At 43.4% G+C, this 26,518-nt stretch overlaps 1 protein-coding gene across 3 annotated transcripts in view; it reads right to left on the reverse strand.

Moving 5' to 3' along the window:
* MYO1C (myosin IC) overlaps positions 1-26,518 on the reverse strand; it is a 162,855-nt gene that overhangs the window by 2,645 nt on the left and 133,692 nt on the right. For all 3 annotated transcript variants that reach the window (XM_073565650.1, XM_073565648.1, XM_073565649.1), the window contains exons 23-31: positions 26,399-26,483; positions 20,875-21,034; positions 19,218-19,301; positions 18,278-18,371; positions 16,070-16,125; positions 15,490-15,625; positions 6,806-6,876; positions 5,720-5,817; positions 1,222-1,321 (exon numbers count right to left, since the gene is read on the reverse strand). In XM_073565650.1, the coding sequence (XP_073421751.1) occupies positions 1,222-1,321; positions 5,720-5,817; positions 6,806-6,876; positions 15,490-15,625; positions 16,070-16,125; positions 18,278-18,371; positions 19,218-19,301; positions 20,875-21,034; positions 26,399-26,483 (884 nt within the window). The remainder of the gene's footprint in view (positions 1-1,221; positions 1,322-5,719; positions 5,818-6,805; positions 6,877-15,489; positions 15,626-16,069; positions 16,126-18,277; positions 18,372-19,217; positions 19,302-20,874; positions 21,035-26,398; positions 26,484-26,518) is intronic.

Here is a 26,518-nt window from a genome sequence, read left to right on the forward strand (position 1 = left end):
CACGATAGATAACTGTCGGCTCAGCTGAGCGCTCCTCTGTTCTATAGGAGAGGAAAGGAAGAAAAGATGCTTCCATCTCCTGCAAAATCCTGACTTTATTAGAAAGTTTAAAGCTGGCCAGTACATACAGAGTCCAAAAAATAAAGCCATATTTAGAGGCTACGCATTTCAGACACTCTCCAGCTTGGACAAAAGATGTTGGCGTGCATCTGAAATATGTATCTTCTATACGTGACTACATTTTTGGAATCTACATATATTAACCAGTTTTTAATTTAATAAAATCAGGTTTTACCAGAAGCTGGAAGCTACTTTTCCTCCTTTCCCATGAATTTCACATTTGGTCAGAATGGGTTTCGGTGCTTCTGGATCAGGAGAACTGCGTCAGGTGCAATGGCCTTACGTTCTTCTGCCGTCCTCTATGAGAGGGCCACTGTCAGACACCTATGGCGGCAGCTTACCTCCCTAAAAACATTGACAGGCTGCAGAAAATTAGCAGGCTGAATCCTTCCCTGCAGGGAAGAGTTGAAAAATTCCCATACAGAAACTGTCGGCCGGTAGCGCCATTATAGGCCAGTTCGCACGACTTTAGCCTTATTGCGGGCCTTTAGGCTTTGAAAATCACTGATGTGTGAATAAGGTCTAAGTGAATTTGCATGTAGATCCCACTGAAATCTGGGCAAAAAAACAACTCATGTCTAGTGACAACACAATTAACTGTTAGGCTACTTTCACACTTGCGTTTTTTTGCGCTGCGTGCGCAGTGCAAATGCGCATAAAAAACGCATCATGCGTTTTTATGCGTTTTCTTGCGTATGGTTTTAGCAAAAAAACCCGCATGTGTTTTTTTTGTGCTTACATGCGCATGACCATGCGCACATCAGCGCTCCCATAGACTTTAGTGGGTTTTTGGGTGAATTCCGTGCGCAAGCGTTTTTTTGAGACAGGTCGGACGCACAAAAAATGCAACAGGATGCATTTTGTGCACCCGGGCGCACACTACAAAAAAATGCATGCGCATACAAAAGCATGACAATGTGCACCCATGTTAAGTATAGAGTAAAAAAATGCATGCGCATTTATGTGCAAAAACGCAACGCAAAAAAACGCAAGTGTGAAACCAGCCTTAGGCTGTACAAAGAATAGTATTTATGGTGTATTGTACAATTTCACACTCCTACTAAATATAACATTACTTTTAGCAGTTTTCTGAGTCCTTACCACAGACAAGTGTCCATTTTTGGCTTTAGCGATCAGCAATTCTGAGCCCGGTGTAAAGTCGATGATGCCTTCTTTACCCTGACCCACAGTAAACTTGATGCTGAGGAAAAACAGGAACAATATATTGAGACTTGTGACCTCTTATCCTCTATGCACCACACTTTTACCCAGGTTATTTTGCTTCTAAGATGACATCACAAAAGTGGGTATAGTCAGATGTAAAAAAACAAACAAACATGTATTACAAAACCAAAATGGCATTAAAGAGTTTATCTGTACCGTCCAGGACCGCTCACTTCTGCATCGGAAGTGAGGAGAGCTAAAGACATTATGACCCACACACCTGCTGAGACATGAGCATGATGGACAGGTATCGCGCACATGTCCTGCTATAATGAACGACCACGTTGGTGCTGCTCACGTCCTGTGTGGAAGTAAGCTGCGCCAGAAAACCCGTTTCAGGCCAGTGCATGTAGGTTCTGCTGTGGAGATTGCCACAGTCTTCTGATAGTTATGAGGACGGCTGCCTTCACATTGTCAAACTCTGTTTAAAGGGGCTGTCCACTACTGGACCACCACACTTCAATGCCCCCTATCAGTGGGTCCTGATGGACTGCAGCCTTCGCACTTCAGAAAGATGAACAGGTTGCAGATCCCATGAGACAAACGAGATCACCTGGGGACAGAGCGCTCAGAGTGGTGACCATCCGGGATGTCACATTAGGGACATTGACAAAGATGTCCATTAATATTATATTAATCTTATTATTATGAAGAAAATAAAATATCGAAGCCAAGTCTTTGTGAAAAGTTCTAGTGTGCATCCTTAGATTTAGGAATTGACCCAAAACGTGTGCTACACCTTTCAGTAGTAAAAATATCATGCAACTATTAAAGGGATTGTCCAAAGATGATACAATATCACCTATCCACGGGATAAGTGATAACAGATCTGTGGAGGTCCGACTGCCGGAATCCAGCAATAGGCAGAACAGTGAACTTTTATCCCCCTTATCTCCATTAAGAATGGCGTAGCAGTGCACGTACCACTCCTATGGAGCTGCGCTCAGATTTTCCCAAAAGCCTCAGAGAATGAATGGAGTGGCAAGAGATCGCTTATCTTTACTGGACTATCCATTTAAAGGTCGGCATTAAAATTATCGGCAGCACATTGTCCTGTGTAAACAGGCGATATACTGCCATACGCAGAACGTGTATTAACGATCGCTCTGTCAGCATAGAATTCTGGTCCGTCTGTCCATACAGGCCAGTAAACTACCACCAGATGGAGGAAATATATAGCAAATTGGCAGATGGTTAATGACCGCAGCATGCAAAAGTAAATGGGCATTATGGTGCAATTAGACAGTATCGTGCCGTTCTGTTTGTATTTGTCATGCCGTTCTGTTTGTATTTGGTTATCGGTGTGACAATGCATGTTTTTTGCTTTAACCCCTTACTCCTTTCCCCCTAATTGACCTGGGATACTGCTGGCTTTTACCTGTATGGAGCCTGCTCAGTTCCCTGCTCTGCTGCGTAGCTGCACATGTGGTGTTAGGTCTTTGCTCTGCTGCTTGACCATTCACATGTGCGGTCCCTGGTTGCCGCTGTGGAAGCTGTCCGTGGGTTGTGAGGTCATTTGCAGGTGGTGCATGACTTTCCACGTGTGTCTAGGCTGGCAGCCATGGCCAGGTGCTCTAAGCTGCAGTTCCTGAACTGACTGTGCTGCAATGGTTTCTGTGTGAGCTTAGGGCGTGCGCAGCCACACCTTCCCTGCTTTTATCAGGGTTCATGTGTGTACTTGAAATGCTGTCCCCAGCCAATTGTTGAGGGGCAGCCCCTTTATAAGCTGACCCTGCCCTATGGGCGGGGCCAGAGCTACTCCCAAAGCTCCTGGACTTTGCCATGTGTGTCTCGTGTCTGTGGACCTCGTCTGTCTCGGTTATGGTACCAAATTCCCTGCCTTGATTCCTGCTTTGTCCTGTTCCCTCGCCCTGCCCCGGTGGTGGTATATCCGGGCCTGAATCCCTGATCCTGTACCTGTCCTATACCTGACCCTGTCTAAATTCGCCCTGGCCTGGAGGCCGTGTATCCAGGCTTGAATCCTTGATCCTGTACCTATCCTGTACTTGACCATGTCTGAACTGTCTGCTGTGTTGTGTTCCTGGAATCCCTCTGTGTTTGGAGTCCTGCACCCAGTGACTCTGAGACTCTGTAACCGGTGTTCCTGCTGAGCATCTACCATGCTGTGCTCTGACTACCATGCGGTGCTAGCTCCATGCAGGCCCAGCAATCCTGCGGTGTTAGCACCATCACGCTTGAATTCCTTCCTAGGTCCGATGCCCGGAGCCTGACGACCGCAGTCTGGAACCTGATGACCGCTGCCTGAAGCTAGATGACTGCAGTGGTGCCTGTATGTCGTGTTGGATGTCCGGAACCAAACGACTCCCGTCTGATGTCTGCCGGTGACTCTGATGTCCTGATGATCTCGTGTGTCCTGGTTTTGTCTATGTACTGTGACCTTTATTTTATTTATACCTGAAGTTGTGCGGTGTCAAGTCCTACGTGTCCTTGTCCACATGCTCAGCTGCCACAGTATCCTGGTCGCTGCCCTTCCCTAGTTTGGGTAGGCCCGGGTCCCCCTCTGTGGTATAGAGGGTCCATATTGCGTCCCCGGGGGATGCCCGCCCCTCGCCATCGGCGTGGAGGCGCCTGCTGGGCCACGTCTGCGGCTGCAGTCGTGACAGACAGGCAATGTAAAGGAGTAAATGAGAAACTGGGTCTGAGCAGAAAATGTAAATTAATGTGCATGCAAAATGTAATTGCATATGAACACATGACCTTAACACAGAGAAAACCAAAAGCAAAACACAAAACAAATATCCTGGAATAAAAAAGTGAAAAAATAAATTGCAAAAATTGCATGAAGGTAGTAGTAATAATAAGGGTATTTAGTTAACATTCTTTTGATCAAAATAATGTAGAAGCCATCCAGCCATATATTTTTTTACTTTTTTATTCCAGGATATTTGTTTTGTGTTTTGCTTTTGGTTTTCTCTGTGTAAAGGTCATGTGTTCATATGCAATTACATTTTGCATGCACATTAATTTACATTTTCTGCTCAGACCCAGTTTCTCATTTGTTTCATTGTGCATTCTGTGCATATAAGGGTGTGACCACCCCGTTTCTGAGTTGGAAAATCCATCCTGTCTGGCCTATACTATTACTGGTGGTTCAGTCCCTCTGTCCTTGTTCACATTTACGTCACTTGACAAGTGGAAAGGTTTTAAATACAAGAGTTAGGACTGTCCCACAAGGGTTGCCGTGACGTGGCGGGATGGCTTCTACATTATTTTGATCAAAATTATGTTAACTAAATACCCTTATTATTACTACTACCTTCATGCAATTTTTGCAATATATTTTTTTACTTTTTTATTCCAGGATATTTGTTTTGTGTTTTGCTTTTGGTTTTCTCTAGGCAATGTAAAGGGTATGTCATTAGTGACAAATGACCACATTTCTATCCCAGCTGCATCCGTTTTTGTCACTTACTTATTCACTGATCTACTGACTATGAGCCTATGGAAATTTGTCTAGGACTCAGACCAAAGCAATGCAGGCTGCGAATGTCCCTACATGAATAGATGGTCTGTGGGTAAAATTACACATATGAATTGGCCCAATGACTTTAATGACCAGTACGAGTGCTGCCTGATCTACACTTGGACAGCACTTACAAAGTGAACGTGGTTATTTTCAATAGGCCTTAAGGCTGTATTCACACAAACACTTTCATGTTTCGAGTGTAGATCCAGCAGCATTTGCGCTGAACACTGAACCATTAGGATGAATTGACTAACTGACATGCAATTTTTCACAAAGATAGTCGGGTTGTGTTGAGAAAATTGCAGCATAAAGTAGATTTGCCGAGGCTTAGACCAGTCTCAGTCTCTAGGTCAATGGGTCCTTTAAAAATAAAGCACACAACTTGTTCAACTCAGACGGATAATTGTCAGTTTTTCATAATCCAGCTCAATACAGCCTTAAAGGGGTTGTCCAGCACTGCTCACTGCAAGTGAAATTGTGTCTGCAGATAACGCATGTATGTCACCTGCTGACTGTGCACGTATCCAACATGTATGCACATACACAATTTCGGCAGCTATGTGACAGGGAGTGATGCTGGACAACCCCTTTTGAGGCTGGATTCCAGTATAGTGGGAGCAGTGAAGACAAATTCTATGCTGACAGTATGGTCCTGGCTTCTATGGTGTAGTTTAGAAAATGCTGATTGAAAGCCATGTGGTTTTGAAGTAATCCAAAGTTTTACCTGCAAAACCATGTAATCATTATGCATCTGACAGCTGCACTGATTTGTGGTAACACAGTATGTCGGCATAGTTTCTAAATGCATCACCCTCCCAATTTAGCTGCTACATCAGAGTGGTACGCTGATACAAATAAATCTGCTCTTCACGCATGCGATACACATACCTGCCCTGGTTAATGTTGATATTGTTGTATTTTTCTGCTATTATGGCAAGTTTTGTGATTGTCTCAATCACGTGATCGCTCTGCAGCACCACATCTCCCTGAAGACAAAAGTACAAATTATAAAACATATTTCACAGCTTCATATGTGGAAACAGACAATCTTATATACTAAATGGCTGAAAGAGTTCCCTTGGGGCTGCAAATCCTAAGGGAGAGTTTTCCCATCTTTTAGGCATGGATGCTAGGATTTATAATGTGATGGCTCATTCTCTGGGACCACCACCAATTCTAAGAATTAAGGGGCCTATGCGCTGGTTTCGCACTGCTTCCCCCTCTAAGTTTAGCCAGCGCAGCAGCACGAATGGACACCATGTTGTGTCCAACACTTCGTTTGGGAGAAATAGTGCTGCATGCATTTCTATTACTTCTTACTACAGAATTTCAGATGGAGGATCTTAAAAGGGAACCTATCGCCAGATTTTTCCTATATAAACAATAACGACCACCTTTCAGTCGTCTTAATACCTGCAACTTCATCATATAAGCCCATCTGCCCCACATACTTAAGAAAATGCCTTTTATAATGGTTCTGAACCCTATGCTAATCAGTGCCGTCCAGTCTGACTGGCGTTCTTGGACGGTGCGCATCCTTGGTCCCCACAATCACTGTCTTTCCGGCCTCCATTGACATGGCGGGTGTCATAGTCACAGCCTATTGCACCTACGCAGCTCCTGTTACCAGTGCAGGTGCAAGAGTTGAACAGATTCTGTGGATGACGTACGACACGTCAATCAAAGCAGTAGAGACGTTAACTGCCCATTAAACATTTATAAGGGGAATTCTCTTAGAAATGTGGGGCAGCTGGGCTCTTATGAACATGTTGCAGGAGCACTTTTAAAGAAAGGTGGCGGATATAGTTTATATAGGGAATACCTAGTGACAAGTTCCCTTTAACAGTCAAAGTGTGAACAACCCTACGTGAGACACGGTGAGACACTATGTAGTGAAATTTAGATTACAAAGCTGAAGAGCAAAAAGAAAGATGCAATATACGGTAAACACATAATAAACAGAACGTCCGCTACCTTTTGCTTGTTGTCTTCACATTTCACATGGAGAACAAAGAGGTTGTCACTCAGACTGCTGACGGAGATTCCTGAAATAAAAATGTACAGATATGAGTGTCCGCTCTTCCGACCATTGTCATAAAGCAGTTGCATGTCCGTGGTGATAGAAATGGTGCTCCACAGTAACATTGCAGGAACATTTACCACGTGGGTGTTATGTGGCGGCATCTGAAGCCTGTTCTCTCTACAAGGTAAAACTAGAAGAAATATAGTGTGTGCCATTATAGGTCTGTGTTGATGACACAGGGAGTCCTGCATCCTGGAGTGTTAACGAAGAGCTCGGCACAAGAAAGCCAAATGAGATAAAGGATAAGGCGCTACCACTGTAAAGGACCAATTACAATAAAAAGAAGAAAGGAATACAGAGATGGGTGCTCACCTGGAAGTGCAAAAAGAATATAAGCTTAAACAATTAAGACCATGATATAAAGTATCATGAACTAATAAATAATATATCAAATAAATAACAAATATGCATATACAGGATGATAGGCACTATTAGATCCCTCAGAAATATGTTAATGAATAAATACAATCAGGTATGAATCAATATAACAGCCTCCCAGTATAATGTAATATACCCATGCCAAAACACAAGCCATATAACCAGACAAGACTGAAGGTACAAATCCAACAGACCTGATCACAATTAGGTTATATGATAAGGATAATTATAAAGAAGAAGGGAATGCATGAAAAGTGCGAAAGAAAATAGTAAACATCACAGAAAAATATAAAGAAAAGTAAATATAGACAAATAGAAGGCACTACAAAGTGCTTATAACAAGGTCTATCATAAAGCCCAAACATAGCATGTGTCTGGGGGGCTGTTGATATATAGATATATATAGGTGCTTCTCAAAGTTAGAATATCATGAAAAAGTTAATTTATTTCAGTTCTTCAATACAAAAAGTGAAACTCAGATATTATATAGAGTCATTACAGAGTGATCTATTTCAAGTGGTTTTTTTTGTTAATGTTGATGATTATGGCTTACAGCCAATGAAAACCCAAAAGTCATTATCTCAGTTAATTAGAATACTTTATAACACCAGCTTGAAAAAATGATTTTAAAATCCGAAATGTTGGACTACTGAAATGTATGTTCAGTAAATGCCCTCAATACTTGGTCGGGGCTCCTTTTGCATCAATTACTGCATCCATGCGGTGTGGCATGGAGGCGATCGGCCTGTGGCGCTGCTGAGGTGTTATGGAAGCCCAGGTTGCTTTGATAGCAGCCTTCTGCTTATCCGCTTTGTTGGGTATGGTGTCTCTCATCTTCCTCTTGACAATACCCCATAGATTCTCTATGGGGTTAAGGTCAGGCGAGTTTGCTGGCAAATCAAGCACAGTGATACTGCTGTTTTTAAACCATGTATTGGTATTATTGGCAGTGGGAACAGGTGCCAAGTCCTGCTGGAGAATGACATTTCCATCTCCAATAATCTTGACAGCAGAGGGAAGCAAGAAGTGCTCTATAATGTCCTGGTAGAGGGCTGCGCTGACTTTGGTCTTGATAAAACATGGTGGACCTACACCAGCAGATGACCTGGCTTCCCAAACCATCACTGATTGTGGAAACCTCACACTAGACCTCAACCAGCTTGGATTGTGGCCTCTCCTCTTCCTCCAGACTCTGGGACCTTGATTTCCAAATGAAATGCAAAATTTACTATTTTCCTTGTGGAGTAGGTCAGTGACTGCCTTCTGGACATCTATCAATTCACCAGTCTTCTCCATGATTGTGGAGACTACTGAAACAGACTAAGGGACCCTTTTAAATGCTTAGGAGACCTTTGCAGGTGTTTTTTGCTAATTTTTCTAATTTACTGAGATAATGACTTGAGTTTTCATTGGCTGTAAGCCATAATCATCAACATAACAGAAATAAACACATGAAACAGCTTTTTTTTTTATGATATTCTAACTTTAAATACTGCTCAAAAAAATAATGGAAACACTCAAATAACATCCTAGATCTGAATGAATGAAATATTCTCGTTGAATGTGCTGACAACAAAATCACACAAAAATCATCAATGGAAATCAAATGTGTTAACCACAGTGGAATGTAATGTCCTTAAAACAAGTCAAAATGATGCTCAGTATTGTGTGTGGCCTCCACGTGCCTGTATGACCTCCCTACAACGCCTGGACATGCTCCTGATGAGGCGGCGGGTGGTCTCCTGAGGGATCTCCTCCCAGACCTGGACTAAAGCATCCGCCAACTCCTGGACAGTCTGTGGTGCAACGTTACGTTGGTGGATGGAGCGAGACATGATGTCCCAGATGTGCTCAATCGGATTCAGGACTGGGGAACAGGCGAGCCAGTCCATAGCTTCAATGCCTTCATCCTGCAGGAACTGCTGACACACTCCAGCCACATGAGGTCTGGCATTTTCCTGCATTAGGGGGAACCCAGGGCCAACCGTACCAGCATATGGTCTCACAAAAGGTCTGAGGGATCTCATCTCGGTACTTAATGGCAGTCAGGCTACCTCTGGCGAGCACCCATCCTCATGGAGCCGGTTTCTAACAGTTTGTGCAGACACATGCACATTTGTGGCCTGCTGGAGGTCATTTTGCAGGACTCTGGCAGTGCTCCTCCTGTTCCTCCTTGCACAAAGGTGGAGGTAGCGGTCCTGCTGCTCGGTTGTTGCCCTCCTACAGCCCCCTCCACGTCTCCTGCTGTACTGGCCGGTCTCCTGGTAGCGCCTCCAGACTCTGGACACTACGCTGACAGACACAGCAAACCTTCTTGCCACAGCTCGCATTGATGTGCCATCCTTGATGAGCTGCACTACCTGAGCCACTTGTGTGGGTTGTAGAGTCTGTCTCATGCTACCACGAGTGTGAAAGCACAACCAACATTCAAAAGTGACCAAAACATCAGCCAAAAAGCATTGGTACTGAGATGTGGTCTGCAGTCCCCACCTGCAGAACCACTCGTATTGAGCGTGTCTTGATAATTGCCAATAATATCCATCTGTTGTCTATTCCATTTGCACAACAGCATGTGAAATTGATTGTCAATCAGTGTTGCTTCCTAAGTGGGCAGTTTGATTTACTTGGAGTTATATTCTGTTAAGCGTTCCCTTTATTTTTTTGAGCAGTGCATATACTACATATACACAATATATATATATATATATATATATATATATATATATATATATATCTATATATATATATATATACACACACATACATACACACACATATATATATATATATATATATATATATATATATATATATATATATATATATATACACACACGTATAATATATATATGATGGGTGAAGCATGTTGTAGGATCCAGAACCTGGAGTGCCAGCTGAAGGAGTTAATGGAGAACCCCGCATGTATCGCTGCAAGGAAGAGCAGGTTCCTCAGGGGATAGAATAAGATTAGGAGAAAAGCTGTTCATTAGATCGCAAATCATAATCACAAAATTAGATACTGGTGTTTAGCAGCGACACAAAGGTGAAAGCATGCAAAAAACAAAAAGGAAAAGCAATATATCTACATAAGGGAACTCCACAGAAATGTAAAAAGGGTAAATTTTATTTATACATCAATATCTGACACATACACAAAACAGCAAAGGACATTAAAAACAGATTAAAAAATGCAAGAAAATTGCAATCATCTCAAATCATGAAATAATTATATGATGATACTCCCACAGCAGAAAAACCCCACATAAGGCTAAGTGCACACGCTGTGGATTGGTCTGCAGATTTTTTATCTGCGGAACCGCAGGTATAACAGCTTCACTTCATCCTCCCCTGAAGAAGCCACACAGCGTGTGGCGATACGCGTGGGGCCTTGCTCCCCCCACTCCCCTACCCCACCAGCTGCTTCCAGCATTTTTTGGCATTATACTTTCATGCTGAATATCGCTTGGTCCCCATGCATCTACAGGGTCTATAAGCTTTCCTTTCTGGGTCAGGTATTGAATTATTGTGTGGGCTCTTTTTGCCCTGTTAAAATTTTTTTTTTTTTTTTTGGCTCATATGGTGCTGTGAATAGTGTTTTTTTTACACCTCACATACACAGACCTTTTGGTCCATGTATGACTACACTACTTTATATATATATTGTTTGTGATATCCAATATGTTGAGGTGGCTTGTTTGATACTTGCTCAATGTCATTATCGTTATGTGGGGTTTTTCTGCTGTGGGAGTATCATCATATCATGATTTGAGATTATTGCAATTTTCTTGCATCTTTTAATCTGTTTTTAATGTCCTTTGCTGTTTTGTGTATGTGTCAGATATTGATGTATAAATAAAATTTACCCTTTTTACATTTCTATGGAGTTCCCATATGTTGATATATTGCTTTTCCTTTTTGTTTTTTGCATGATGTATCATTGAATATATCTTTGGTGAACCCACTTTTGACAAATTTGGCTGTGCCCTCCGTCCATATATTATTACACAAAGGTGAAAGCAATCACAAACTCATGTTCATCAATTGAATAAAAACATCAAATAAATGGTACATTCACACAAAGGTTGTTTTCATTTACGGTACTTATTCTTTTTTAGAAGATTAGTGGAAATGGGAAATTCTCCAAATCTCAACACTACTCAAAAACTGATTTTCTGCTCCAAAAACTCAGTAAAAGAGACTCCCAAAAAATCCTGTGTGTCAGTGAAACAGGAGGAAGCAGCGCTGGGTGTGGAATAGAGCTGGAGTGACTGAGGCTTCAGATCTACAAACAGATCTTATCTTCAGTCTTATTTACATATTAATTCAAATGCCAATTTCTCAGTAATGGAGAACAGTCTGGCCATGTAGAGGTATTGCTGGATTTGTTTTTGAAAGAGCTACATGCACATATAAATAGTTTGGGAGTGATATCCTGCTGATAGATTCCCTTTAAAATACTTGTGATATCATCCGGAATATATGATTACAACATAAAATGTTACAAGCTGCAAAAAAGGAAGGAGGAACTTTTCACGTTTTGGATATGGTGACTTTTTGTAACCGAGAGAGAAAAGTATCAACATATTAGTTGTTGGGGTGTTTTCAGCTTGGGAAACTGCAAACAGAAGTAAAAAAAAGTGAATACACAAAAACAGTGCCAAAACAGTTTTTTTAATAATAGTTTTGAAATAGAACAAATCTTCCTAGAAACAAACAAAACCAAAAAGCTGTGAGCGCTCTTATTTGGCAGCCTAATGGCTCGTCATTTTAGCTCTGGGGTCCTGGGTTCAACCAATGGCAGATAGTTTATAAATCCTCCTCATTTCTACAGTTTCTTTCCACAAACATAAGTTAATAACTCTCGGAGCAGACCACTTCCTAGACTTTCTGTAAATAATCCAACTGAAGGATGCCAGATTGGATCATGGGATGAATTATTTGCAATACCGGTTTTACACATCCGACATTCACGTTCTGAGTACGGACTGCGATGTCTGGACACCGCCGTACATACTCCAATGGTGAATGTCGGTCGTGTGAAACCGGCCCTAAAAGTAACAAATTATCATAAATTCTAACCAATAAATTCACTCAAAATTAGTCTTGGAGCCAAAATCTTAGTCACTAATTGAACACAAACTGGCGAGTGGGAACAGCGACATCTCACAATGGCTGAAAACCAACAATAAGACAGAACAGTCTGTCTCATAAAAGCGCTTTACCTTTGAGGAAGCCAAAAATGAACTGTTTCGTGATTAGACACAATAACCAACTGGCTCATTATGATCCAGTCTCATCTGAGGCGAGATAATTAATACAGGGGAATATATTGCTCCATATTTAGAGAGTAGATGTTCACACAAAAAGGACAAAACTACTGTTCCTCATAATACGTCAACTAATGATCCAAGCCTCCCAGACGGAGGTGGGCCAATTCCAATTAATAAAGTACAATTAACTAGATGACTAATTAGCGGCTGAGGAATAACAAAAGCGTGATTTATAACGTACATTATGCAACCAAAATGATCACTGTCCGAGAAAATATTAACAAACAGCAGTGGCGGCTCTGACCACCAGCAGTGGGGGGGGGCTCTGAACACCAGCAGTGGGGGGGGGGGGGGGCTCTGAACACCAGCAGTGGGGGGGGGGGGGCTCTGAACACCAGCAGTGGGGGGGGCTCTGAACACCAGCAGTGTGGGGGGGGGGGGGCTCTGAACACCAGCAGTGGGGGGGGGGGGGGGGGCTCTGAACACCAGCAGTGGGGGGGGGGTTCTGAACACCAGCAGTGGGGGGGGGGCTCTGAACACCAGCAGTGGGGGGGGGGGCTCTGAACACCAGCAGTGTGGGGGGCTCTGAACACCAGCAGTGGGGGAGGGAGGTCTCTGAACACCAGCAGTGGGGGAGGGAGGGCTCTGAACACCAGCAGTGGGGGAGGGAGGGCTCTGAACACCAGCAGTGGGGGAGGGAGGGCTCTGAACACCAGCAGTGGGGGAGGGAGGGCTCTGAACACCAGCAGTGGGGGAGGGAGGGCTCTGAACACCAGCAGTGGGGGAGGGAGGGCTCTGAACACCAGCAGTGGGGGAGGGAGGGCTCTGAACACCAGCAGTGGGGGAGGGAGGGCTCTGAACACCAGCAGTGGGGGAGGGAGGGCTCTGAACACCAGCAGTGGGGGAGGGAGGGCTCTGAACACCAGCAGTGGGGGAGGGAGGGCTCTGAACACCAGCAGTGGGGGAGGGAGGGCTCTGAACACCAGCAGTGGGGGAGGGAGGGCTCTGAACACCAGCAGTGGGGGAGGGAGGGCTCTGAACACCAGCAGTGGGGGAGGGAGGGCTCTGAACACCAGCAGTGGGGGAGGGAGGGCTCTGAACACCAGCAGTGGGGGAGGGAGGGCTCTGAACACCAGCAGTGGGGGAGGGAGGGCTCTGAACACCAGCAGTGGGGGAGGGAGGGCTCTGAACACCAGCAGTGGGGGAGGGGGGGCTCTGAACACCAGCAGTGGGGGAGGGGGGGCTCTGAACACCAGCAGTGGGGGAGGGGGGGCTCTGAACACCAGCAGTGGGGGAGGGAGGGCTCTGAACACCAGCAGTGGGGGAGGGAGGGCTCTGAACACCAGCAGTGGGGGAGGGAGGGCTCTGAACACCAGCAGTGGGGGAGGGAGGGCTCTGAACACCAGCAGTGGGGGAGGGAGGGCTCTGAACACTAGCAGTGGGGGAGGGAGGGCTCTGAACACCAGCAGTGGGGGAGGGAGGGCTCTGAACACCAGCAGTGGAGGAGGGAGGGCTCTGAACACCAGCAGTGGGGGAGGGAGGGCTCTGAACACCAGCAGTGGGGGAGGGAGGGCTCTGAACACTAGCAGTGGGGGAGGGGGGGCTCTGAACACCAGCAGGGGGGGGCTCTGAACACCAGCAGTGGGGGGGGCCTCTGAACACGGGCCATGTACAGATGTGTTGCGATTTCCATGTGTGTAATGCAGGTCTACAGATAGACACGCCCAGAGGCAGCAAAATATGAGTACAGATATTAGAGGGGTTGAGCTATTTCACCAATCTTCTGCCTGCAGACTCAGTTATGTGTTTAAAAAAAAAAATATTGCACTTTGCTTACCCTCCCCGGGTCGCCCACTGTTTCCACCACTGCCTCTGTCTCAGTCGTTTTTATTTAGCAATGACATTGCATAGACAGCACTGCGGTCAATCACTAAATTCACCAACTCGTGCAGTCTACATTGGCAGAACTGACGAGCTCAGAGATTGGCTGCAGTGCTGTCGAAAGCTCAGGTGGATTTACACCTGCTATGATCAATATTCAAAATGATAACAGTCTACACTTTCTTTTTATTAATCAAGTGAAATGTAACAGAGGCCATAAAATGGCAAGTGGGCATATACAGTTTGATTAAAATCAAAGAATATGCAGATTTCTATTTAATACTAATGCCAACTTATCTCTATAGTGTGCATTAATAAAAAGAAAAGGAAACTAAAAGGATCTTTCTAGGCATGTAATATGAAGAGCAGACAATCTAAACACACCAACACAATATTCAATGCTTTGCTTTATGATAATTTTACAGTCCCCTGTAGGAGCGCTCCAGGACCCCTGCGGCTTTGCACACTGGCTTGCATTATTGCGCACTGTCCATAGGGATGACACCTAGTAGGAGCACGGGGGTCAATTATCGTCAGCCACTTTACTGTGTCAAGTCTCAGACATTGGATGTCAGCAATGCTGGCAGGAGCGGCCATGGCCATGTAGAGATGTGGCAGGGAAACAGCGTATGCATGAAGATAAGCAAATCGAGAAATCCTATTTTATGATTTGACTTGTGCAAAATTGACTACACGTGTGAATTCCTACTGAAAGGCGGTAATCCAAGTTTTAGGCATTTTAACAGTACTATGATAAGTTATAAAACTTCCTAATATACTTTGTGTTTTAACATTTTCTTGTATCAAGACGGGTTCTCTGACTCAGGAGGTGAATAAGAATGTATTCATTCAGCGATTGCAGACAGATCTTAAAACGGAAAGGAATTAAAGCAAACAATAAGCATTACATAAAAAAAATAACCCCCTCCCTTTCAATAACCACCCCCTCCCATTAAATAAAATAATCCCCACCCCCATTGAAAAACAAGCAGCGTTTAACAAAAGACATAACAGTTGATATTCTCAAGTAATGGGAAGAGTCAAACCTGTCAAATTGGCATAATCGATCCTCTGCTTTATTTTGGCTTCTTCTACAAGGTAAGCAGCATTCTGTCCTAGCAGAAGTTGTCTCCTCCGCTGTTTGTATCCTTTTCGGTCATACTTGATCACTGGTACGGCATACTGTAAATATATATATACACGTAGTTTAGTCAGTGCTATAAAAGAGCAGATCCATAACTTAAAAAAGGCAAAAAAACAGGGACACAATGGAACCTGCAGACTTCTCACATTTTGGCCAAGTGGAAGAAACAATTTTTGCCAGCTCTGATAAAAATTGCATGCAGCAGCCGATCAGTGGCTACTGATTAGCTGCAGTGCTCACATGAGTTTCCTTCAGATGTTGCAGAGAATGCAACGCTGACTATGAAGGAGAGGTCAGGGAGGTACCGTATCGATTATTTTTTTCACACCTCCACGCTGCGACAGTTCTATTTCACGCCAGCATTCTGGCATGGACACTTTGATGAATTTGGCCTTAAGACGTAATGAATGAAAAAGAGAAACTAATGTGGCTTTTGCAGCAATAAACAGAAACCATTTTATAAATTAGAATACTTTAAATACCGTTAAACCCTGGTTTTCTAATTGTTGAAGTATCTTAGTGTTGATCTCATCATTGCCTGAAAAGAGAAAATAATTACAGACTTTGGAGATTTTGAACAATTTTGGTAGTAATAAGAGGTTATGTCTCATCGTTACTGAGATATTGCCTCACTCAGACATCTGTTCCTCCTCATATGTGGAAAAAAATGGTCATTTTCATCAATGCATTAGATCAGATTTTCATCAGTGCTTGCTGCGATTTTACATTTTTGTCATCAGTGATTTCCTTGTATGTAAATATAGAAAAAAAAAAAAAAAAAAAAACAAAACATTGCAAAGCTTCTTTTACCCATTACAATGTTAAAATGGATTGCACATGGCTGACTGTGTGCCGTCCATAATTTTCACCAATCCATAGACTTGCACGGGTAATATTGATCCATAACTCTGATCAAAGGACAGACTCTTGAACAGCCCCATAGACTATAAAGGTTCCCATATGGAAAAGAAACATGGCTAGAACACAAATGAAAAATGGATTTCTACATGAGGACTAAAACAGTTTGTTCTCTGCCCTATGCTCTTCATGAACATATACAAATGTGCTTGTCCATCAGGTGGAATAATCCCTTGTGCAGCAGCACATAAAGATCATCGTTCTCTGGGGTGCATCGTCCTGTGTAATCGGGATTTGCAATGTTGGGAACCGAGTGATCTAGTATAGTTTACTTTGGTATACCGGTGTAAACAGGCAAATGGACCTATATGGAGTATTTAAAGGGGCTGCTGAGGATTAGAAAATCATGTCTGCTTTGTTATATGAACCTCAGCACACCGGTCTATGGATTGTGCCACGTAGTGCGGCTGAGCTTCGTCAGAGTAAGAGTAAACAGGACTAAGCTGCAAGTACAGATCGCTTAGTGTGCATGGTTTACTTTGGTCTGCCTGTGTAAACAGGCATTTAAACGATCGCCAATCGGTAAAAGTTTAATGATCGATGGTTGCATCATGTCACTAGTCAGGCCATGAAAACAGACCTTTGGGCCATGTTCACTTGTTGCGTTTTTGTAGCTTTTTCTAATGCAAATTTTCAGCTGCGTTTCCAGCAAAGTCTATGAGATTTCAGAAATCTAATGCACACACCTTTTTTTTTGTCCTGTCACTTTCAGCATTTTTTTCAGCGTTTTTCCCCATTGAAAGCAATAGGTAGTGCAAAAACGCTGCAAAAAAAAAAAAAAAAGCAGGTGGTATCCAGTTTTGCTGCTTTTTTGGTGCCAAAACCTGATGAGGTCGATTCAGATTTTTTTTTAACGCACTAAACTTTATCAGCATGCTCAATAGACAAATGTTCCCTGAGAAAAAGCAGTAAAAAAAAAAAAAAAAAGCACGAAAAACGCAGCAAAACCCAAGCAAAAAATGCAGCAAAAAGTAAGCAAAAACTGCTTTTTTTCAAGTGGCTTAAACTTGGCATAATAAATACACTGCAAAAACACAATGTGTAAACATAGCCTTAGTCTCTGCTCACGTTATAGTTACGGTCACTGCTAAGGGGGCTTCACACATAGCGATATCGCTAGCAATATCGCTAAAGCATCACCGATTTTGTGACGCAGCAGCGATATTGCTAGCGATATCGCTACATGTGACACTTACCTCCGACCGGCTCCACCGCTTATCGCTGATCGCGCGAGAACATCCTGGGCCGTTTCTCGGCGGCGGCTTCCTGCTGGTGCCGACGAGCGAACCGTGGACACGGGGGGGGGGGGGGACACGTCATCATCGCCGTGTCTGACAGGTAAGTAACGACCGCTGCATCGCTGGTGAGATCTGCCTGTTTTGCAGCTCACTAGCGACCATTTAGCGATGCACCAGCGATCCTGACCGGGTCGTATCGTTGTCGACATCGCTGGTGCATCGATAAAATGTAACGGGACCCTTATTGTAGAAGCAATACTGAGCCTTCAGGATTTTTACAAATCCCATTCAAGTCTCACCCGCTCTACATCCACCTCCGTTCTTTATATCCCTCTACTGTATAGTTTATAAACAAACCATAACACAAATGGCAGATTTCCCGACTTACAAAACAACTAGTGATTGCAATAAAATTGTGAAAGTTGGAACAGTCAGTGATATTCGCCAATGAAAGTGTAAGACACAGACACATCCAGAAAGGGAGAGGCTGGCATGGCTCTGGGAGATCCTTATCTGCACATATAAATCACTCACCGAGTCGAGTGTTTATGAATAGTCGTGGAACGCTCTGGGGATAATTGTCTTTTTTGTCCTTGAATATTTCACTTGCGACAACTTTCTGTTCAAGCTGAGGAAAAAGGAAACAATAATTCACATTTACACACAGACGTATATCTCTACGCTTTGTTGGATATTAAAAGGCTGTTGTCTCAAAGAATATTTCTGAAAGATATAACATCATGGTAAAAGGACGACTGCACTTATAGGAGACAATGCAAATTATGTGGAGGGCATGCGGGTGGCGCTGCGCTGTGACTGACAGCCGCTCTCAGGATCTGCTCCACTCAATCTCAGATGTACAGTACGCAGCATTGTACAGCATCAGCCTCACATACGCACTATACACAAGATGAAGTGAGGGCTGCAGGATGTGCGCATCCATCATGTAAAGGAAATGTGTCACCAAGTTGTTGCTACCTGGCAGCGAGCTTACTAACCCTCTGGTGATAATTTCCTGCTGATAAAACTGTGATTTTATTGAAACTACAGCAAGCTGCCACAGTAAGTGACATCACTGGATTCAGGGTCTATGTTATGCTGCTATGAGATTAGGTGGCAGAAACCAGGTGACAATGACCTGTTAGTTGAGCACACAGTAGCTAGGAGAGAAGTTGTCCCCCTTTGGAGATGGGTTTGAAGAATATTACGTTTTAGGGGCCAAGAAGCTAGAAAATAGAATCCAAATAGTCAGAATCTGTCTCTGGTCGGACCCATCAATGTGGTACTTGTCTCCTTCACATGAATCTCATTGTATAGCATATGCAATACACAATGACTTAGGAGAAACTATAATATAGATTTTCCCCACAATGGTTATTTATTAAGTATCCATTTACTGTATAGGTGATAAGAGTCTGACTGCTGCCCCCCCATCACTGGTTTGCTGTACTCGGTGGTCTTCATTCGACTTTACCTGTTGTTTCCATTCAGGGCTAATTCTCCGGCAATACTTCCACACCATGTTCTTCATGCACATCTCTCTTAGGAGCTCTGAAGCCTAAAGGAACATGAGAAAGCAATGAGTGTCTGCGCTAGATTCCATCTGAGCAGATAAGGTCAGCTCGGAACATATGCTGACATCGTTAGTCTGGATCTGCGGCACATGGCATTGTCCAGACTTTAGTAAAAGTTGCTCATTCACACAAATGTGTCCGAGATGAGACTGCGATTCACGGGCTGGCTGGGGGTCTCTGGACTCAAGTGTGACCGTTTCACATATTTCAATGAAGCTCTCAAGGTCGGGTCTTGAGATCCAAAGCCAGTCCATGCATTGCGGTCCGATCTCTGGCCAATTGGTACGGACGCCAAAATGCACCCAAACACTAATTACTGACATCTGTGCGCAGATTTCCCATCTACTAGCGCCTTTCTCCTTCTGGACATCAGACAAGGGTGGCTTCACCTTATTTCCTTGTACACGGCGTAATGTACCAAACCATAAAAAAAAGCTCCTGCTCTGTATATAGAAAGTGATATACGGCCCCAGTAGGTCATTCACTACGTTATATGTTTCCAGGGTGATTATTCCAATAATAAATTGATATGGGCTTAGGTTTGAGTATTGATTATTTTTGCACAATTAAAACACCTAGAAATCATTTGTCTTGTGAGAAATCTATGTCTTTTCTAATGACTGAGCTGAGCCAGTGCGATTTGTAATGATGATTTTATCACTCAGGTTGTTAGAGACACAGTAATACCAAGTACATGAAGTGGATTTTTTTCCCTCCATGCCATTTAGAGACTATATTCCTCAATTCTAGATTGTGAAACACATATATTTGAATATATTAAAGCCAGTTTTCAACTTCTCAAAAGACTGAAAAATATTAAAAAATATAAAAAAAATACAACAATTACTGCCAAGCTGGTGGCTTCAACTGATCGAAGAAAAAAAGCCTATTATAATGTAACAATGATTTCCCAAAAGATTTGACAAGACCAATTTCTAAAATTGCATGAATATGAACATGAAACTTTTCTAAGTCCCAGTTGAGGGCATAACCATGCAATCATTTGATCTCTTCAATAACTCACAGTAGTACTTCTGCATTGCAGCTTATTATGGCTGTCAATGTGAAACTGGCGACAGCCTCGGCCAGGCCTTCTAAGCATGAACTGAAGGTCGACCATGAGGTCTTCTTCAGGCTAGGCTGATGGTCTGACTTGTTCCAACCACGGTAGCAGAAATCATATTTTGATCACCTGAATAGATCATGCAGTTCTTACATGGCACATACAACCATTAATGAACATTCGTGTGCATAACTGTGGCCACTGAAATAATACTAGTGGTCGTCTCTCTCTAGAGAAAGTGACCATATTTATACTATATTGTCAGAATCCTATTTAATAAGATATCTTTCGATGCTTTTAATTTCAGAACTTATCCATAAATCTACATCAGCATACTTCTCATTCTCTGAATATACTAGTAAAGAGATTTCCATCTACCTGATGCTTGTGCATATGGTTACTATAAGCACATTTACAGAAGTTCTTCCACAATGCAGTCACTATTCAGAAAAGCCAACAAGATTACAACAGATCAGTTCTTCCAATGCGCTTACCTCCCGAAGAGATGGGGGTGGCACAGGCCAAGACTTGTCTAGCACACTTTTTGGCATGTTGCGATACAGGTTCATCAGGAATGAGTAACGGATGTAATCCAGGAAATATTCATTTTCTGGGCAACGGGACTGATTGCGGTAAATGAACCCTTTGATGAATCTACACAAAACAACAAAACATAACACTTCACTGACCAAGTTTTTAAAATTACAGCGTATCATCCCAAAATTATTTGCCAGACTTTTCTAAGCCAGCACAAATTCATTAGCAATTTAAATATCATACTCTTCAGGAGACATCCTCTTTAATGACACAAAAAGAGCAACTCACTGGAATATGTTGGCGATATATAAAATTATTATTATTATTGAGCAGTGCTGCTGCTGTCCCCTTGTGCACCAGCATACTACCCTAGGGATATCCTGTACGCTATAGCTGGGATCATAATGCCTCGGTAGTGAACACGGTAGGGAGCGCTATTTACTGACATTTCGTGTGCAGAGATGTATGTTATCGTGAAGCATGCAGTACCCGATAAGGAGGATTCATTTTGGACAGCATAAAAACAAGGGTCACTTCCTTACACAGGAAGTTCAAGTCTTCCAAAAAATATATTTTTAGCCTTTCCAAATATACAACAAAGTCCTTCCAAATGTTTCTATCACCATTGTGATTTCCCGTCCATCTCCTGTTTTTTTTATTCCAGAAGATTACAGCTAGTAGAACACAATTATTTGGAAACGACATCCTGAGCTCAAGTGGGGGCAGTAAGACATTCTCTTGTAAGACCTGATACATGCCCACACCTAGACCTCAACACGATGCACTGACTGCCAGCAGTAATACGCCCAGTTTATCTTAAATGGGTTATAAATAGAATATGTCCAAGGAGGAACCATGATAAAACACTTTCCTTGTAAGGCTAGTAATGTCAATTAGGACACGGTAATTTTCTCCCATAATGACATGATTATATGTATGACTGTATAACCTGTAGAAGAAACTATTAAAAGGATATATTCCTTCACCACCCACGTTTCCCTTAGAACATATGACACATGGAATAGTAACACTTAAGCTCATGCACTAGGCAGTTTCAGAACATACCATTCACTATGATATGAGAGTGTCAGTGTGCGCAACAAGCTTCATCTTGGAATTTCTGAGCCTCGACCAGTCAGACATGTATTGCATTTCAGAAAACCATAACGCATGAATGAACGAACAAACAAATGAACGTACGTACTACCAGGATGGTGAGCGGACTGCAAACGATGTTCTACGAGGAATGGTTAAAGGGAACCTGTCACCAGTTGTGTCATGTGAAAACTAAAACTATCTCCTCAATGTGCAGCATTACATAAATGGTTATATAACCTGGACTCCCCCTGTATGCCCCTCAAAAATCTTTAAAGGTATCAACTACTGAGGACTATCCTGCACTTTATGTTAATTCTGGTGATCCAGTCTTAAAGGCGTCAATTCTTGGCTCTCTACCCCTCCTCCGGGCTGCTGCTAGCCATTCTCCTGCCTTGACTGACAAGGATGACGCCTTCTGCGTCATCCACATAGCCAGGCAAAAATCCCATGCCTGCACAGTGAAATTGTTGCACCGAGCATGCGCACTATGTTCTGCCCTCTTGTGGCCAAAGCGCATGCACACAGCAATGGCGGCGAATTATTCCGATACTTGAACCAGAAAGACGTGTGCCGGAGCATGCGCACCGATGTTTTCGGTTCTGCTCACAGTAGGGCAGGGCATAGTCCACAGGCGTGAGCTGGTGATTTCGCCCTGCTATGTGGATGACGAAAAAGGCGTCATCGACGTCAATCAAAGCAGGAGGACGGCATGCAGTAGCCTGGAAGAGGGGTAGAGAGCCCAGAATGGAAGCCTCTTGGACCGAACCGACAGAATTAACATACAGCACAGTGCACAACTACTCCCCCTCTTCCCTGGGTGGGGGAAGGGTACAGACGGAGGGCAGATTCAGGAGATAAGGCAAGGTAAGTGGCCCAGGCACCTTCACTTTCAGTAGTAACCCGGGGAACAGGGTGAGCTAGGGCGGCCCCTGGTCCCAGGTCTCCCGACAACAGAGTCGTGACAGGAAGTCTTCAAATAGAGGCTGGACAGACATCTGTCTGAGATGGTTTCGTGAATCCTGCATTGAGCAGGGGGTGGGACACGATGACCCTGGAGGTGCCTTCCAACTCTAAAGGGCCTGTCACACTAAGAGATATCGCTAGCAATATCGCTATAATTTGTGATGTTATAGCGATATTGCTAGCGATATCGCCATGTGTGATACTTACCTACGACCCGCTCCCCCGCTGGTTATCGCTGATCGCGCGAGAACTTTCAGGACTGTTTCTCGTCGTCAGCTTCCTGCGGCGCTTCCTGCTGTGAAGACGAGCGATGCGTGGAGCCGGGCGGGAGGACGCAGGATTGCCTGGTGTGACAGGTAAGTAGCGACCCCCGTCCCCAGCGATGTCGCTGGTGAGATCTGCCTGTGTGGCAGCTCACTAGCGACCACTTAGCGATGTACCAGCGATCCTGACTGCGTCATATCGCTGGTCGGGATCGCTGGTACATCGCCAAGTGTGACAGTACCTTTACATTCTATGATTCTATGTATGCATGCAGAGATAAGGCATTTACTCCTTTAGTAGGGCAGACACATTTGTGTAAGTGACCACTCCTCATCACTGTATGAAGAGCAGCACTGCGCTACAGAAATACAGCAGGCGCTGCAGCCAATTATTCAAACTGATAAATGAAAGATTATAACACACCATATGGCCAAAAGGATGTATAAATTAACTTAAACAGGGATTCAGGAGCAGAACCAGTGTGAGCTTGATTGCTGGAAAACTTTTTAATTATAATGAGGTTCTTACCATCTTCTGTAGATTGTAAGCCCACATGGGCAGGGTTCTCTCTCTGTATCAGTTTGCTACTCATGTTAATTGTACTTGTTTTTTGTTTGATGTTAAAAGGGAATGAGACACTGGTTCTTTCATTTCAGCCCTGCTCCCCTTTATTGACAAGTCTCTCTGTGTGTAGAAGACCTGTCACTCAAAAGTAGTGGGGTGGAGAGAACCTAGGGAAGACCGGCCTCTTGGACTAGTCACACAATGTATTATTTATTATGCTGACTTATATAACGCCATTAATTCCACAACCCTTTACATATACCGTATTTTTCGGACTATAAGACGCACCTTTTCCTCCCAATATGTGGAGGAAAATGGGGTGTCTGTCTTATAGTCTGGATGTAACGGCTCTGGCTGAGGTGGGGGAGCAGTTTCGGCGGAGCAGCAGGTCACAGACGCAGGAGCCGGGCAGCTGCGGCTAACTCCTGTGCCCGCTGCTAAAGAGAAATTAATATTCACTGCATTCCACGCCCATTGACGTGGAGGGCAATGAATGTTCATTTCTTTTTGGCATCCTGGTATGATTGGCCCCATCAGAAAAGATTTAAAAACCTAGCCATTACACTTACCTTCCTCCGCTCCCTTGCAGCGTCCTGATCCGTTGCCAGCAGCTGCTTAATGCTTGAAAGCAGCGCATGGCAGTGACATCATGCACTGCTCACAAGCAGAGCACAGCAGCCGAAATACTCACCGGGCTGACACTGCGCGCTGCTGAAGAGCAAGGAATACTCACTGCTCTCTGCGATGAACAGTCCCGGTGAGTATTACGGCAGCTGTGCTCTGCTTGTGAGCAGCGCATGATATCACTGCCATGCGCTGCTTACAAGCATTAAGCAGCTGCTGGCAACGAACCAGGACGCTGTGAGGGAGCGGATGAAGGTAAAATGTAATGGTTTGTGTTTTTTAATCTTTTCTGATGGGACCATGCATACCAGGACCGGGATGGGGCCCAATCATAAGGATGGGAACATGCATACCAGGATAAGGATGGAACCATGCATACCAGGACTGGGATGGAGGATATTCATACCAGGATAAGGATGGGACCATGCATACAAGGACTGGGATGGGGGCCAATCATACCAAGATAAGGATACCAATGTCATCACTGACCCCCTTGGAGATCACAAAATAAATTCCTATCAGTGTGTCTTTGGAGTGTGTCAGTAAAGTAGAAGTACCTGGAGGAAACCCACGCAAACACAGGGAATACTTGCAAACTCCAAGCAGATGTTGTCCTTGATGGGATTTGAACCCAGGACCCTGGCGTTGCAAGACTACAGTGCTACACTGAGGCACTGATCCCCAGCCGGCTTTTAAATGCATGTTTTATATGAAAGTCAGCAGTGATTTAGAGTAAAATATACCTGGCTGAAATGACAGACAGTGTCTGGTATATGCTGCTCATGTAATAAGTTCAGCAACTTGGAATTAATGACTCCATAAAGTGAATAGTAACTGCCTATATAAAAGCATTAATTATGCATACATAAAATCATCACCAATGGTGGCTTTAAAATCTCCCATATCATTTATATTAAAAATGCATATATCTGTCCAGCACAAAGAAGTTTCTAAGCATGGCAACAATAAGCCTTAGGTATATTAAGGACTTTTACTCTGGTTGAAATGTCCATCCAATCAAATGTATGGATCAAAAAAGAAAATCAGATAGAAATATACATTTATCAATAACAGATATAAAAAAAAACAAAAAAAAACAAAGTGGTTCCTAATAATAATAATAAAATCTACAAAAATTTACTTGACTGATGAAGCTATCTAAAGAAAATTTCTACAAAGATACATTTTCAGATTACTGAGTGGTAACCAAAGACTAATTATTTCAGACTAGTCAGGTCAGTGGTTCTTAATGCTGCTTCTCTGTCCTAGTCAGACCCCAGAGATAATCAGTTAATCTGTCCCTATTACATCGTACATGTTCACACTGTACAATCTGACCCAAAGACACACGTCTGATTAATGGTGCATGAACAGAGCAATTCATTTATTCTGGAAATGCACTGAGTATTGAGGTGACTAAGTTTCAATGTTATACAATTTTTAAATATTCAAAAAAGTATTCTAACTATTTCAGACATACAAACGGCAGTACTAAAGCCTGCCTATCATGATAAAAATAAATAAATCCTATTTAGTCTCTAGACGGCTGTACATGTATGTTAGATGTGATGCAGCCACAATACCGTCTGATCCCTGTAAGTGTTACTTGTCTCACTTCATGCATGATGAGAGGATGGGAGCTTTCTAGGTGAACACAAGAGTTCTGCTGTGTTCTCACTCCACGTTCTGTATGTGTGTACACAGATACAGCTTTCAGTCACTGATTAGGCCCGCCCACATGACTACTGAGCCCAGAATAAAGTTATACTCTACCTTTTCCCAAAAAACAATCATATTATTAAGCCTCTCCTGCTTTAGAACATCCTGTCTGCAGAATAGACTGCACCTCCTAAGTGACAAATTTGTTTTAACACCTAGTTACTGGAGATGATTAATGATGATAAATAGATTTTTACATATCCGATACATCCCAAAAATAAAAACATTCAAAAAAACTACTGAACTGACCTTCGAACAACTTCCACAGCCCATTTCCTTTTGGCAGCCTTTCGACGACCCACAGTTCCACGCCACCAAGACTGGATTTGTATGGCTGTAGAATAGATGAACAGCTATCAATGTCCTACC

Source organism: Dendrobates tinctorius, unplaced genomic scaffold, assembly GCF_039654945.1.
Source record: "Dendrobates tinctorius isolate UK_male_01 unplaced genomic scaffold, ASM3965494v1 ptg000016l, whole genome shotgun sequence".
NCBI lineage: Eukaryota > Metazoa > Chordata > Amphibia > Anura > Dendrobatidae > Dendrobates > Dendrobates tinctorius.